At 41.2% G+C, this 14,591-nt stretch overlaps 1 protein-coding gene across 1 annotated transcript; it reads left to right on the top strand.

The window, feature by feature from the left end:
• Positions 1–415: 415 nt before the first annotated feature.
• LOC131667963 (uncharacterized) lies at positions 416–14,521 on the top strand. The gene is made up of 6 exons (XM_058941749.1): positions 416–589; positions 9,068–9,296; positions 9,775–10,021; positions 11,333–11,416; positions 12,575–12,712; positions 13,020–14,521. Exons 2-6 carry the CDS (start codon positions 9,264–9,266, stop codon positions 13,268–13,270), a joined length of 753 nt encoding a protein of 250 aa, XP_058797732.1. The 5' UTR covers positions 416–589; positions 9,068–9,263; the 3' UTR covers positions 13,271–14,521.
• Positions 14,522–14,591: the final 70 nt, after the last annotated feature.

Below are 14,591 nucleotides of genomic sequence, written 5' to 3'. Positions count from 1 at the left end.
CGTGGACTTGCACATATAGCTTCACTGAAACCATAAATCTCGCTTGTGATACGCCGCTTCTATCACAATATTTCAAAGCTATCTAAAAACAAAAGAGAGAGGAGAGAGAGAGAGAGAGAGAGAGAGAGAGAGAGAGAGAGAGAGGAAGGAAAAACGGTGAGCTCAGCAATGAAAGACTCTTCTTTTTCTTTATGTTTTCTTCCTGCGACGAGGCAAGGCGAAGTAAAAAAGGTGTACGTTCGGCTAATCTCACCGCCTCCCTCTGTTCGCGCACACGCGCCAGCAGCCAGAGCGTCAGTGTATGAGTGAGAGAGAGAGAGAGAGAGAGAGAGAGAGAGAAAGAGAGACAGACAGAAAGAGAGAGAGAGGGAGAAAAATAGTCGGCGTGCGCCGCCGAGCCAGAGTATTCAGTCGTGCTTCTGCTCTCGAACGAACCGCGAGCTTTTTTGGGTGTCAGTGATTTAGGCTGTGTACTGCGGCTGCTGCTACTGCGAGCTCTCACCATTGATTATTCCAGACTCCACTGCTGCTGTGGAAAGTAACAGTGTGGAGCTTTGTTTTCTATTTTTACGATTTTACGAGTTTCATGGTATTAAATCTTTCATAATGCTTTGGGTATTTATAATGAGGATTGTTTTTGGTTAATTTTTACTCGAACAGCCATTTATATAAATTGATGAACTTATTTTCTAAAGGTTAGCTACTCAATAATCAAACACACATGTGGGTGTAATGTTTGAAGAATCGAGCTTTTTATATTTGTTCTTGTTGTTACCAAGAATTCCTGTGATTAATTGTACATTAACTTTATTCAGAAATTACAACAATAATCAGTGGAAAATTCGAGCTAATACGTGCAAATAGAATTTTCTTCAGTTTGATCGCAAAATAAAAAAATTAAAAATAACTAAAATTATTTCCATGGTTTAAATATCAATGTTTATTCAGTTATTCTTTTAAGGTCTATAAATTTTGAAAGCTTTTAAGAAAATTGGTTGAAATAACAAAGTAAAATAATAAGTCGAGTATTTTCACAAAAAAGCAATACAATATAGTATCGAGTAAAGCGTTATACGCAGCTAATAAAGCATAATTAGAAGTTTTGAACTGACGTAATTGATCGATCGACAATCACAATTAAAACAATGTACAAAATAATAATGTTTGACTTCACCGTCAATCTGAAATTGATTACTTCTCCAATACATTTTTAGCGAACTTTTAATGTATGAATTTATTTGGTTATCGAATTACAACGCGATAAAAAACGTGTTCCACGCAGTGCTCTGTTTTCGTAGAAATAGTTACTGTTGGTATATAGCTCGATGCATTATACGAACCATACTTTGTAATATCAGCCAGTCTATATTCCGCTAGCGAGAGAGAACGAGAGAAAGAAAGGTGAAATTTCACCCTGACGGGCCTGTATTATATATGACTGGCAGCCCCGAATCTCTGCACTGACACGTACACTAAAAATCATTATCAGCCACTCGTAGTATCGAATTTCCATTAAACAAACAATGTTTCATTCTCGACGACTCAAGTGATTTCAGCAATCTTGCGGCTTTGAGGGAGAAACTCGCACGACAATGGCAACACGCCACGTCAAACTTTCGGGATAAGTATGTAACTTTGAAGCGCCGAAGGGCGAGAGAGGGAGAAAGAGATGGTAAGAGATGCAGGAAGAGGAGTCAGAGGAGGGTGTAGTATAGAGTTCGAAAGCACGCAAACATTTGCGCAAGGGTGTATCCACAGATACACGTACACTTCGTCGATAAAACATTCGCCGACGTCTACCGAATTTTAAGATGTTTCGCTTGTATGCTGCTGGCTCGGCCACAATCGATTCGCTGCCGAAAGAACGCTCGAACAATGCATCGGCAATATTGAACGTGAGTCTGTATCGCGCGAGCTCGCGAATTTGCGAATTTGATAATTGGTGCCAACTTTTGGGACGTTCGCTTGCTATCTCGACAATTGAGCGGGGATGCGCGGAAAGCTCGTGATTGATTTGCGTTTGATGCGCGCGAAAGAAACTTGCTCCGCGAGTCCCGGGTACGACGATGCAAATGAAAATTACGCAAACTAGTGACTGCCTGTTCAGTTGCAGGGCTCTCGTATTTTGCTCGCACATAATAGTAACCTTGCTAACAATGCCTTGCTGTTCTCGCCGCTCTTGGATGCCGTCAGAAGTTAGCCCCGGTAATAAAGCTCTCTTGCTTGGAGTTATACGTCGAGCTTATGTGCCAATGATCGTTTGCATCAGCTCTCGTTTGTTTCATAATGCAGTAACGGTTTCGCTCGAACTTGCACTCAAAATAATGCAGCGAGTATTCAAAGTGCAACTTCTTTATCGGCGTTTCTCTTTAACATTCGTGTGCGCGCTTAAAAAGAATACATTCACACACATCAGATGGCAGCAATACGTGATTGTGATCGAGTTTGCAACCGACGAGACTCCCATCGAGTCGAGGAAGTTTGTTTTCGCGGCACGGAGGATAAATGACACGAATTACGTGCGGGAGCAGCCGCGACCAGACAGAAATCGCTTGCGCCACTGTACATTTGCATACACGGGGCAATTAATGAGACGACCCGCATCATCGACGTTCGAAGGCACTAGATTCATTGCGATAAATCAAGCGATCATCAAATCGCGCTCGCGAGCGCCTTTAATTAGCTCGGCGTTGCTTGCTTGGAAAAAAATCTCTCTTGCGGCAAGAGCGCTCGGCTATTGTATTTATAACGGCCAATCGAGCGCGCCGAGAATTCGGTCGGCCTGCTGCGTATGTACTCTCTCTCTCTCTCTCTTTCTCAAGCCGTTGAAAAAGTGCTACTTGTTGCGCGCTCGCGAGCTCGTTGTCAAAGCTTCTTTTATTTTTATTTATTTTTTGCCACCCTTTTTCGTTTTGTCCTTTCTCGCCACGCCGTGCATTCACCGCGTGGTCGTTGACTCTCTCCCCTACAAATCGCTCGGTTATTTATCGCGACAGTCGAGTCACGAGAATTTATCTATCAAACGATTTAATCATTCGCTCATCCCTCCAGCTTTGATAGATCGCTTTTATCAGCGAATGTTTTACGCTTAGAAAAGAATTTCCAAAGAGCAATGAAATGTTCATAGGTGTCTGTCGATTCTTTTTTACAGTTGGTTATCGTATCCCAAAGTTTTCGACTACCGGCAAACAAAACTTGTTTGTAGCATTCACCATTTGTTCGAGGGTAGAAATAGCTAAAGTAAATAGAATACTTTTGTTGCTTGTCAGCGTTCGAAAGAAAGAAGATTTATTTGTCAGGCTTAATGGGCTCGGAAATTTAGAGTTGCTTAAAAATATCCCGTTCGGATGTCGATTTTGTTGACGTAATTAACACGCTTGTATTTCAAACACGTTAACTGTCGACGCCTTTTGTTTGGTCAGACTATGCATTTTCTTTTCTTTGCTGCTCCTCGGCAGTTTTATTTTTGACTCGGTCATATATTTTTTCGCAAAATATTTTGTTTTCATGCAATTCGATTACTTAGTCGTTGAACGGAGTTCAGCAGACCCCGCGTACAAAAGCTACTCCATTATTCCTGCTCTCGTATAATTGAAACCAAGACCAGAAAATAGTATTCCTCTCTATCACTGTTCTACGGAACATTTTTAGCATTTTTTTTCCATTTAATCATTCATGTTTCGCTTGAATTCTACTCAACCCACGACACTCGAGAAGTTTTAACGTGGGGCGAGAAAAGCAACTTCGGAAAAATTCAATTAAACAGTCATTGCGGAAGGGAATAGCCAAAGTCGCGGTACTGTTCGGAATGTAAGTTGAAGTATGAAAATGAAAAGAAAAACCAACTTGTAACGTCGGAGCAACCGCACACGCCTCGCGGTCTCCGTTCCTCGCGCCGAGTTACAAGAAGACGAGAATTCAATTACAGCGTTTTTCCGACACGATGGCACGCGAAAAACCGCTTCGCTACCTCGACAACGGGCGTGCACGTGTGCATGTATAACGTAGTTTATATTTAAAGCGACTCCGAGAGCCGCGTAAAAAAGTGATGTTGTCTCTCGGAAATTATGACATATGCAGCGTACCAAAATTAGTTTGACTCGGTGATGCACGAACGCGCAGTTCGGCGGTCGATTACACGCGATGAGCGCCGCTCGCCAGAGAACTCTTTCCTTCGTTGCTACGCGCGTGTAACGGTACAATCGGACTCGAACGAGGAGCTTGCAGAAACGAAACTTTGCTGCTGTTCGCGTTTGCGGGATTCGAAATATGGCTATATTGCCAAGCTGCTAAATGCGCAGTTGATTTTACTTGCATGTTGATTTTCCGCGAATGACGCGATTGCCGCAATTAAAAGTTAATTCATGTAATGAAATTGGGTTTACATAGAGCGTCGTTTTACTTGGAAAACAATATTTGCTTTGCACAGCGAGGTAGGTTCGCTGAAAGCTTGACGAGCTGTAATGTTTTTCATTATTTTTAATAACCGAGTTGGATTCCCAGAAAGATGAATAATGAAATAATGTACAGCGCGCATAGCAAAGAGAGATCTACTAGCACTGCGGGCTTTTCATCCGAAAAACTCTTTTCTTCCATTATTCCCAACGATACAATATCGTACTAGCTTCTGACCCGAATTAAGTCAATAGAGCTTTTATTCAGTTTTTTTTATTGCCACGTCTACGTGAATTGCGGACCTCGTTCATTTGACTCGGCCGCTCGTTCTCGCAATAAATGGCGCTGCACACATATTTCATGCTCGCGTATAATTATTAACGGCCATTTGCATGCACCGTTGCCAGGTGAATTTATTGCTTCGAACGAAAGTGGCTTTAGAGTATAAAGCATTCGTGGAATTGTTTAAATGTCGCACCAAGGAAGTGCAAAATTACAATAAAAAACGCGGGGACGAAAGAGTCCATGAGTCTCCGTGGTAGTGGTTTGCAACCCTAACAATCATCGTATTGTTATAGCTATCTCTCTCTCTCTCTCTCTATCTTTCTCGACTTTCGCTATTGCAATGCTGCTTCGAATACCAATATCGAGTGGGTATAAGATTCTCGACTTTCACACTTGAGATCAGTTTTACAATTCAAGCTCGATTTTCTAAATTGGATATCGTTGATTAAAGTGGTTGGAAATATCTGTTTTATTACTTTTTGCACCGATCTCAAAAGTAATTCGAGTATCACGATGTATTTTAGATTGAATTAGTATATTTTTAATTACAAAATCTCTATGTGGGGTTTTAGAGCGGCATGATCGTTAGATGTTCAGCGGTCCATTATTTCCGTTATTGAATTTTTTACGTAACGTTTGCAAATTTTTCAAACAATCTTCGTTTCATTAAGTTTCTCGCGACATTTATCAATTATTAATGTTCAAATGCCTCCTGCTACTCAAACGGTTCCACTGCTTAGTATATCAAATTCACTTAACGCCTTTTCAAAACTGAGATCAAAGGTGAATACTTTTTATTTATCGTAAAATGGATTTCAACTAAGTATGAAGAAAGAGAGCTAACAATTTTGGAGGAGCTATTGTCGTACCTGTGATAGTTGATGATTTATGCTCGCACTGGATGCAGAGTGACTTATAACAGTTGAAGCATCAGCGTCGAGCGTGAAGCTTTCAGAGCATTTTCTTCCGCTGCTATGCGAGTATCGCCATAAAATGAGAGCGGAGAGTATACAAGAAGAAAAGTCTGGAGCTCGTAAAGATAATCAAGAATGGCATTTTCAGGGAGAAGTCGCGCAAGGCTATTCTTTATCGTGATGCTGTTGAGATAGTTGGTTATGCAGGGTAACAAGGAAAGTTTCGCAACATGTTTGCATAGCCGGCACAATAATACCGCTTGATTTATAAATCAACACCCAAAGACGTTGCTCATGCCCCCGGAATTCATCTACGTATGTAATGCTTGCCGTCGAAACCTATACATTACCCATATGACTGTGTGACGCGTAGATATGCGATTCTGAACCAAACATAACCGCCAGCTTTGATCTTCGATATTGAAAATTATATTGGCTTTAGATTCCTGGTATTTCTAAACGAGCAACAGTATAATTTAGCATACACGTTTCAGACAAATTACATCAGTTCAAAATTTCAATCTTTGAACGGGTGAAACAAGAATAAAAAAATCACCAATGTAGCTAGATACTTGATTTAAACGCGAACAACGCAATATATTGCTTCTGTGAATTGCTGTCAGAGTTCTCTGAAAATTCTTTTCATTGAGCGTGGCATTGAGAAGTTTCGAATAATGAAGAATGTATTTTCCAAGCGCTTTTTATTCAAATCCATTTACGTCACTCAAAAGCTTTGCAACTAACTTTCGAAATCTATATTTTAGAGCTTAAAAAATATATCAGTCGAGTATGACAGTTATGCTCGACGAGCGAATATACTTTCAAATGATCACTACTTATTTTCAACCTTTTCAAGGCGACCATGATGTTCTCTTTCTTAAACATTAATACCATTTACTTTTTTAAAATATTATATAAAAAACGCGGAAATAACAAGTGTTTCATTTTCCGACGAGTAAATGAAGACTTTGACGATAAAAAGGGTTTGCCAAGCACGAAAAATATTCGTCCAAATACCTGAGAGAATGTCTGATTATCCAGAATGAGCGACAGTATTACGACACTGGCGCTTATGATAACCATCCTGCGGACCGCAATAATTCGCCTCTCTCCCCCGGAGTCATATTATTCGTGTATTTGGTGGTCAGGCATTTTCGTAGATACGTTTCGTTTATCACTGGCTGCGGCCTCTCCATATCGACAATGAAATTTCACACCCTAGCGGAGATGCTAATATCTAGCCATTGTCTGCGCTATAAAAATTCAAATTTGACTTTTTCATTAAGTCCTCCGTTGCTGGCTTCGTCTCTGTTTAGCGTGCTGGCGTCTTTTGTGCCGCGCACGGCTATGAGTTTCATTAGTGAGCGCCACCACTTGGTTTTTGACGCACTCGTCTTTACGACGGATGCAGCTCCGCCTAATGTTAATTAACTTTACTCCACTCAAGGGGCCTTTCCAGTACAACTTAGTTTATTTATTTTTTTTGTTCTTTTATTTATTTTTGACGAACACACGCGCGCACGAACCCAAACATGGCTGCGGCTGTATTACTGAAACCGATACGAGGGATGCGAACATTACGTTTGGTTGTGTCAATAATGCCACGGGGTCATAATTTGGAATATTATACGTTCGGGCAACACACGATCGTTATATCGTATATCATGGCGAAATAACGACGAGAGCAGCAAATATTTTTGCGAAAAGCGGAATGGGCTTGTGCTGGTACACGAGACATAAATTAATATTGTTACTGCGCGCAACTGCGACGTGAAAGTAACGATCTCGAAAATTCGTCCGGAATCTGAGAGATGGCCAGTTTATCGAGGTTTGTTCGAGAGGCGTAAAATTTAGCCGATGATTGTCGATCGTTAAAATTTTCATCCTCTTCCGGCAGCGACAAATCGTTTCCACCGCTATCAATTATTTGAATGTTACTCGGGACGAGGCATTAACATTGTGTGGATCTTCAGCTCCGCATGGTAATTGCTTGTCTAGACTGGTTCTTGATTATGCATAAGCCGCAACCCTGCTCAGAGCTTCGGAGCTTCTCGCAGGTCTATATTTCTCGACATTGACAATTTGACAATATTCGGTGGAAGATTTACCGCGTAAGTCACGCTAATAGGCGGAGAAATTGTTTTTAAAATCGCTCGAGAAAAACACACTTACTCGCGCTGGGTCGACAACGTTAGCATTGTATTTCCTCTTGAAAGGGAAAGTACACAGCTCTCGCGGCAAGTGAGCACAATTGCTACATCGTCGCAAAACAAACATCCCGGAAGTATCCTTCAGGCGACCCTCGGCATTGTTGATAGCTACGATTTTCGCGCGTGAACACACAAGTGTGCATGCGCTCTCAGCACTGCGACTGAAAATACTCAAGAATGTTGCTTCGCGCGCTAACAGACGAATATATTTTCAGAAGGCTCACGACAAAGCCTTTGCCAATCCCTCTTCGTGCTCGACGTCTGTCAGAAAGCGAAAAACGTATGCCAACCGCAAATCGGCAATGTCGATGGCCAAGCTCGATATAGCCCGAGCACTGCCAAACTCTCGATAACAATTCGAATTTCAAATATTTTCCCGGCATGCGAAAGACATAGGAAAAGAAGCGTCGTTGAAAAGAGCTTTCCACCGAGGCGAAACTTTCATTATTCTATTTTTCGATACCGACTCATTATTCGGTTCTATTTTCGCCCTGCGTTATGTTTGCACGTAACCCTGATATTCGAAATTGAAATTGAAATATGACATCGAGCTTTTTTACTCGTTGAATCATCGGCAGACGAATCGATATTTATAAAAAAGAAAAAAAAGAGAAAAGAAAAGAAAACAAGAGCGCTGCGTAACGTAATTTAGAGCTATATCAGACGCCACTTGTCAAACCGCACGTAACGCCATTTGTTATTTTTAGTCAAACGGAGGAAAAGCGCGCGCGAGAGCAGAGATCAAGAGAGAGGGCCCGTAACCGCATGGCTTTCGTTTTCTGTCTATTTACACAACGTTTTTTTGCCTCTCGTTGTAAACGGATAAGCCGATCTGATATTTCCGACGACAAACTGGCCCTTGCCGTATCACGCCTGACGTGGTGCGATGTCAATTATCCCGGTCGAGAAAACGTTCGAAAACGCCGTGCTCAAAATTGGAAGCTGACCACTTGGAGATTTGTAATGCGAGACGAAAGAAATAACAAAGACAATTGATAGTCGCTCACGATAGGTATTACGATTGGACATTTTACGCAAAACTCATTATACGTGACCGTGTGCACCACCTATATTTTGCGTATTACGGAACGTTAATACATTATTATCGGCGCATAATTACGCCGAGAATTCATTTACGCAACGTCGATTCGTAATATATAGCTATATGGTAGCCGATAATGCATCGAAGTCAGCGCAAAATTAATCAAAGCCAGGAGTCCATACATTTCTCTGCGTGCTTAATCCTTCTATTCAATTCGCCAGTCGGCGGAAATCCGCACTGCGAATCCAAGAGGATCGCGGTGATGAGAAGCTCAGACAACCGACACCTCGCATTGGAAAAGCTACTAGCCACACTCACAAATGGGACTAGGATTGGCGGGTGGAAGAGAGGGCTTGCGCAGTGCTAGGCTTCGTTAACCAGTCGCGTTGGCCGAGGAACGCAATCGCCGCAACTGCTATGCCGAATCACATGAAAGCTCTCTACGATCAGGTAGCGTATGTCCGCATCACACTTATTCTTGTTTCTTGTTTTTTTTTCTTTTTATTACTTTGCCTCACTGCTCACGCGTGATCGATGCTCGCCGGCAGTCAGACAAAAACAATGATGGATGCTCTCGACTGAATTGAGTTTTCATCGCTTCACATGGTGCTTTTGCTACACTGGCGATAAATTCATCTTTTTTTTCTTTCTTTCGAGAAACTGTTTCCGCATTCTTTATCGACGCTTCAGGGGCTCTCCCCCACTTCGACGCTTCTTTTTTGCTGCGTAATATTGATGATCTTTCGTCGTCCAAGCAAGAAACGATTGCTCACTAAGCCAAAAGTGTTTTTTTTATTATTGAAGATCAATACATTGTTTCGTGGTCATAAAGTCGGCTCGTAAAGTCCAATGAGCGAGCACATTGACAACAATTGGAGGCAGTCTCTAATGGACTGATGATCATACCTTTTTGATTAAATTGCCGCAGGTGGTGTTCGAGCGCCGTATTTTGCTCGGCTGCACGGTTCTGCTTGGGTTGTCGGTGTGCGTATGGGCAGTGTCGATCGGTACTGACCACTGGCTGACGGCTTTGCCACCAGTCGACCAAGATATCATTGTCAGCCAGTCGACGCGCAACGGCACCAAGCACTTCGAAGGCGGGCACTCCGGATTATTCAAAGCTTGCACTTACGGATACATCGATCATCGAAATGGAAGCGAGAAGACTCCTTATCGTAAGTTACGCAACTTGACTGGACACTCGGCTTGATTGCAATTCTCTTTCTTGCGACTTATCGGACGCAAACCTGTCTCTGAGCGAGCTTTATCGGCGCGCCTCGACAGCGACTTCGAGCTTTCGTAATGTAATGGATTGCGTCAACGAAGAGCTGATGCAGTTTCCGTTTTACAAGCTTTACGCGTCACTCGGTTTTTGTCGCATTCTCTGACCATGCTCTTTGTTGTATTTGACGCACGAAGCTACCTGACCGTTTCTATATACAGGGTTAATTCCGTTCGTCGCTTTTTTTATATACTACAGAGTGTAATTTATTATGGACACGGTAACTACATATTCTATCGTGCATTGTACGGCGTAGTATTTTAACTTACTGCAGTAACTTCACAAAGTCGTGCAATAAATTAGTTTTGGCCAAAGCTTTCGGGAATCACTTCAACGTATTGGCAGTTGATCGACTTTGTGTTATAAAATTGAATGCAAAGTGAATTTTCAATTCTAGTACAAAATCCTAGAAAGATTAACCGAATTTTCGAAACCTGACTTGCTAAAACCGAACAGAGCTTTTCAAATACTAACGTAGAATCCTCGAAGGTATAATCTCTTTCACTAAAAAAATACGAGCCCAGTCCAATCACCTCGACTCGTACGAATTCAGACAATATAGCGGTACACAATTTTCTTGGCTAGACCCTCTCACGACAGCTTCGTATAGACAATATATATTCCTTGGCGCCGTTTGTTCAAGCAGAGCACGCATTCACAAGATCGAAAATGACTGCTATCTTCACGCGAGAGAGATCCGATTTTCACGCGCGCCTTCACGTTTCATGCTAATGACGCGCCGATGAGAAGTTACGCGAACGCGCGCGCTCGGCAGCAGTGCCGCTGCTGACAGCTGGAATTTATTTTATCGGCTCGAAACAATCGTTTGGCCGCCGTAATACGCCCCGGCGAATTGTTTTCCTAAGTCACGTGGTAAAAAAGTGCAAAATGTTTGGCTGATGAGAATGTGGCGGAAGGATTAACAGAAATTAATCATTTTTGAAAAAGGATAAAAGAAACGTCACTGTCATTTATTATCGCGCGAAGAAAATGTCAATGCGAAACGATGACATCGGGTACTTTGAATGAGAAATTGAACAAAAGCCGATATGCTGGATTGCGGATAAACTCGAAAAAGCCGATAACCAGTGTTTATTTTCATTAAGCAAGCTACAGCAAAATTCCAATCAGTAGTAATCGCTTTAGAAGAGCCGCGCGCTTGTTTGAAGGATGAAATCGAATTAATTTTGACATGACTTTGCAGGAGAATGCAGCCAGAACGACATGTTGCCCGAGGAGATGAAGCTTAAACAAAAACGACGACAGGATTCTGACAAGACACTCGATAGTAAGGATCGCATTTGACGTACTATACAAACTTTTTTCATTGCTCTTTCTCTGTTTTTTTTCCGCGGCTGATTGAATATACGTAGACACCTTTGTTTCATCTTACCTGTCATCAACAATCACTTTAATTTCAAAATGATGCTTCTAGTTTATATTTTCATTTGGTCGCGTTTTGAAGTCGATAGGAGCCTTTATTAATGCAACGTTTGCTCATTACACAAATATATTCATGAAAAAAAAGAAATAGCATAATTACAGTCGTTAGTACTTTCTTCCCAAATAAGCAAGAAGTGTATGTTTGTTAGCGCGTAGACCATGAGTACGCAGTTTTTTTCTTCTACCTCGGTCTTTTTTCCTTATTAGCAAGTTGTAGCAGCGTGGAGTTAGCGAAGGCAGCTATGAAACGGAAGAAGCAAAGTAAACCCTTAAAGAAAAAAGAAAAAAAGAAAAGATCGTCGAAAATTCGTATTTACGATCTACTGCTACGCCAGTCTTTCGTACTTCCGAATACAAAGCACTGTATTACGTTGCGCACGTTTCCGTACTCTTTTCTTGATAAGACAAATTGAAAGAAACTTCCTTTTTTTCCCGCCGCCGCTTTCAGAAGTTATGAAAGCTGTACTTTTATTCAAATGTCTTTCCGATGTTGAGCGCCAGCTGGAAACTCAAATATTCCGTTGACTAGTCGCTCATAAAAAAGCAAGTCGACAGTCGGAGCGAGGCGATAAACATAAAAACGCTATACAAACTCACTCACACACGTGAAGATTTTACTATCAAAGTTTTGCTTGCGCGCGCGCTCGTCCAACTCGTTAGCGATAAGCGCTCGACGACGACCGCGGCTGCCTTTTTAATTCGCTCGAGGGGCTGCGCGGTTTGCCGGGCTACTGGATACTCTTCGCTTGAGTTGCCACTTCTTTGCACTTTCTCTCGTAAAGTTTCGATCATCGGGAAATGACGCCCGAGGGGCGCTGCTCGAAGTAATCTCTTCAATCGACGCGATACGAGGACAAATATAATCCCGTTCTTAATTATGAGAAGCTTTTAACGATTCGCGCATGAAAATTTTATTTTTTTCTTCTTTTTGTAGCATAAGTTTTTGAAATATGAACGATGTAGCTTATGTCCATTCAATACAACCCCGATTATTCGATTGCAGGTTATGCCAGAACAGATGTTTCATTCGCTATCATTAGCATGTTCGTTATGGTCATGGGCTTTGGATTTTCAATTTATACGTTCCGCAACCCACGCTATATGTTCAAGCGATTGGCCGGAGGTATTGATTTTATAACGTGTAAGTGATTTAATTTTCGAGTTTATAATTGCGATCTTGATTGGACAACAATTTTATATATAATTCAATTAATACTTGGATAATACAAGAATTTATAATGATGGCAATTTCCGATAATCATAGAACTGTTACTTCCGCGTGAAGTTTTTTTTGTATGTACGGAAATATAAAAACGACGTTTTGGTGGAAGTAGTAAAGACCTCGATTTGGTCAGGCGGTCCGTTCAAACGCGTTATCCGTGGTCTGTTGATCAAACAATTTACCAACTTTATCAAAGTCACTCATTAATAATACATAAATGTTGCAGGTGCATGTACAATGGTAGTAATCCAAGTGTTGATAGGTTCCAAAGATTACGGCAGCAAGCGCGACAACTGGATCTTCCCGAAAGAGGCAGAGCTGTCATTCGGCTACTCTCTGATTCTCGCGTGCTTCGTCTTCTTGGCTAATCTCGTGGCCGGCTGTGCGTTTATGATATTTTCGAGGAAGCGTAAGCGCGACAGAGCGCCCAATGACGAGCTTGCAATGGCGGACGAGCCGACGATAATCGGACGTTGAAGTGCTGGTCCTTTGCCAATCAAATTGGAATGTTATCGTCGTTTGGCGCTCGATTCGATGGTTATGACCGCTGCCGGGACTCTTTTCAAAAGCTTTTATCGCGTAGAATGTCTCTTTAGATGAAAAACTCGTGCCAGAGAACTCGTTGTTGAACAATAATGCCACGAAGTTTAACCAAAGATAACGTATGACTTTGCGATTCGTAAGTCGCAAAAAAGATGAATATATATATAGTGATAAGCTTAATAATATTTTCCGCACCATTTGATGAAACAAAAGCACCTTCGCCCAACCAAAGCCACAGTTGATTCTCTGCCTCGAGCGGCAAGTGCAACGCAATCGTGTAAATGTAAATGAAAGCGCGCGTAGTCAAGTGAGTGAGAGAGTGTCAAATTACTACGACGGCGCATCGGGTAATGGTACGAACGAGCTTAGAAAGAAGTATCAATAAGCAACGTCGCTTGTGAAAGGCGAGATGGTGCTCTTAAGATGGTGGCTTTACAAGAATAAGCTTTTTGTGCTTGATGGCTCTCTATGACTGCGAAAAATATTCAACGCTCACACTTTCTACCGGAAAAATAATTAAACTTTGCAATACTGAAATAATCCATCCCCGACATTGTTAACTTCCCTCGCTACGTAGAAATATGAAAATCTCCGACGTTTTTTTTCTTTCCAAATGTGTGACAACAAATGTAAAAGGTTGATTTACCAATTCTCAATCACATACTTTCATATCACGATGATACCGTTTCTATTGTCGAAATAATAAAATTTTCAAGTTTCGAAATAAGCAAGATGACCAATTGTGGGGAGCCAATGAAATTATAGTTTGCACCTGAACCAGGTATATTTTTACAAAATACTTAACTATTATCTTCGCACGCGCGAACATTTAAGGGCCAAATGTGAATGTAAATTAAAAAGAAAGGTTCGATATTTTTGGATTGAGAATATGCGTATGTACTAGGCACTTTGTAATGTATCAAGATTACTATTATGAAGATCTACTAACAGAGCTTAGAAATCTTTCTAGTTTTAAAAATATATATAAACTAACACTACGACGCAGCGATTTTTCGTCCTTGGAACAAAGTTCCTTATTTTCTCACACTTCTAAACTTGTAAATAATAAGAGAAAAGTTGTGTATATTCTTGTGGTATTATTTATGTCATAAATAACATGCATGTATAATCTGTACGTCGTTATCAATCTTTTTTTTTCTTACAAACATTTCATTGTTATAAATAAACTATAATATAAAGTTTTATATCATACAGAAAAACCTCTTTTTTCGACGAATAAACCTTTTCGACGCTC

This window comes from Phymastichus coffea, unplaced genomic scaffold, assembly GCF_024137745.1.
Source record: "Phymastichus coffea isolate CEN01 unplaced genomic scaffold, Cenicafe_Pcof_1.1 PCOF00072, whole genome shotgun sequence".
Lineage (NCBI taxonomy): Eukaryota > Metazoa > Arthropoda > Insecta > Hymenoptera > Eulophidae > Phymastichus > Phymastichus coffea.
Note: the sequence above shows the minus strand (reverse complement) of the source record. Positions and strands in the feature narration are given on the sequence as shown.

Bases quoted from the DNA above. Each gene is read 5' to 3' on its own strand.
- LOC131667963 (XM_058941749.1), top strand. From the start codon at position 9,264: ATGCCGAATCACATGAAAGCTCTCTACGATCAG. The intron at 9,297-9,774 runs GTAGCGTATGTC...AAATTGCCGCAG, and splicing joins TGAAAGCTCTCTACGATCAG to GTGGTGTTCGAGCGCCGTAT. The intron at 12,713-13,019 runs GTAAGTGATTTA...TAAATGTTGCAG, and splicing joins AGGTATTGATTTTATAACGT to GTGCATGTACAATGGTAGTA.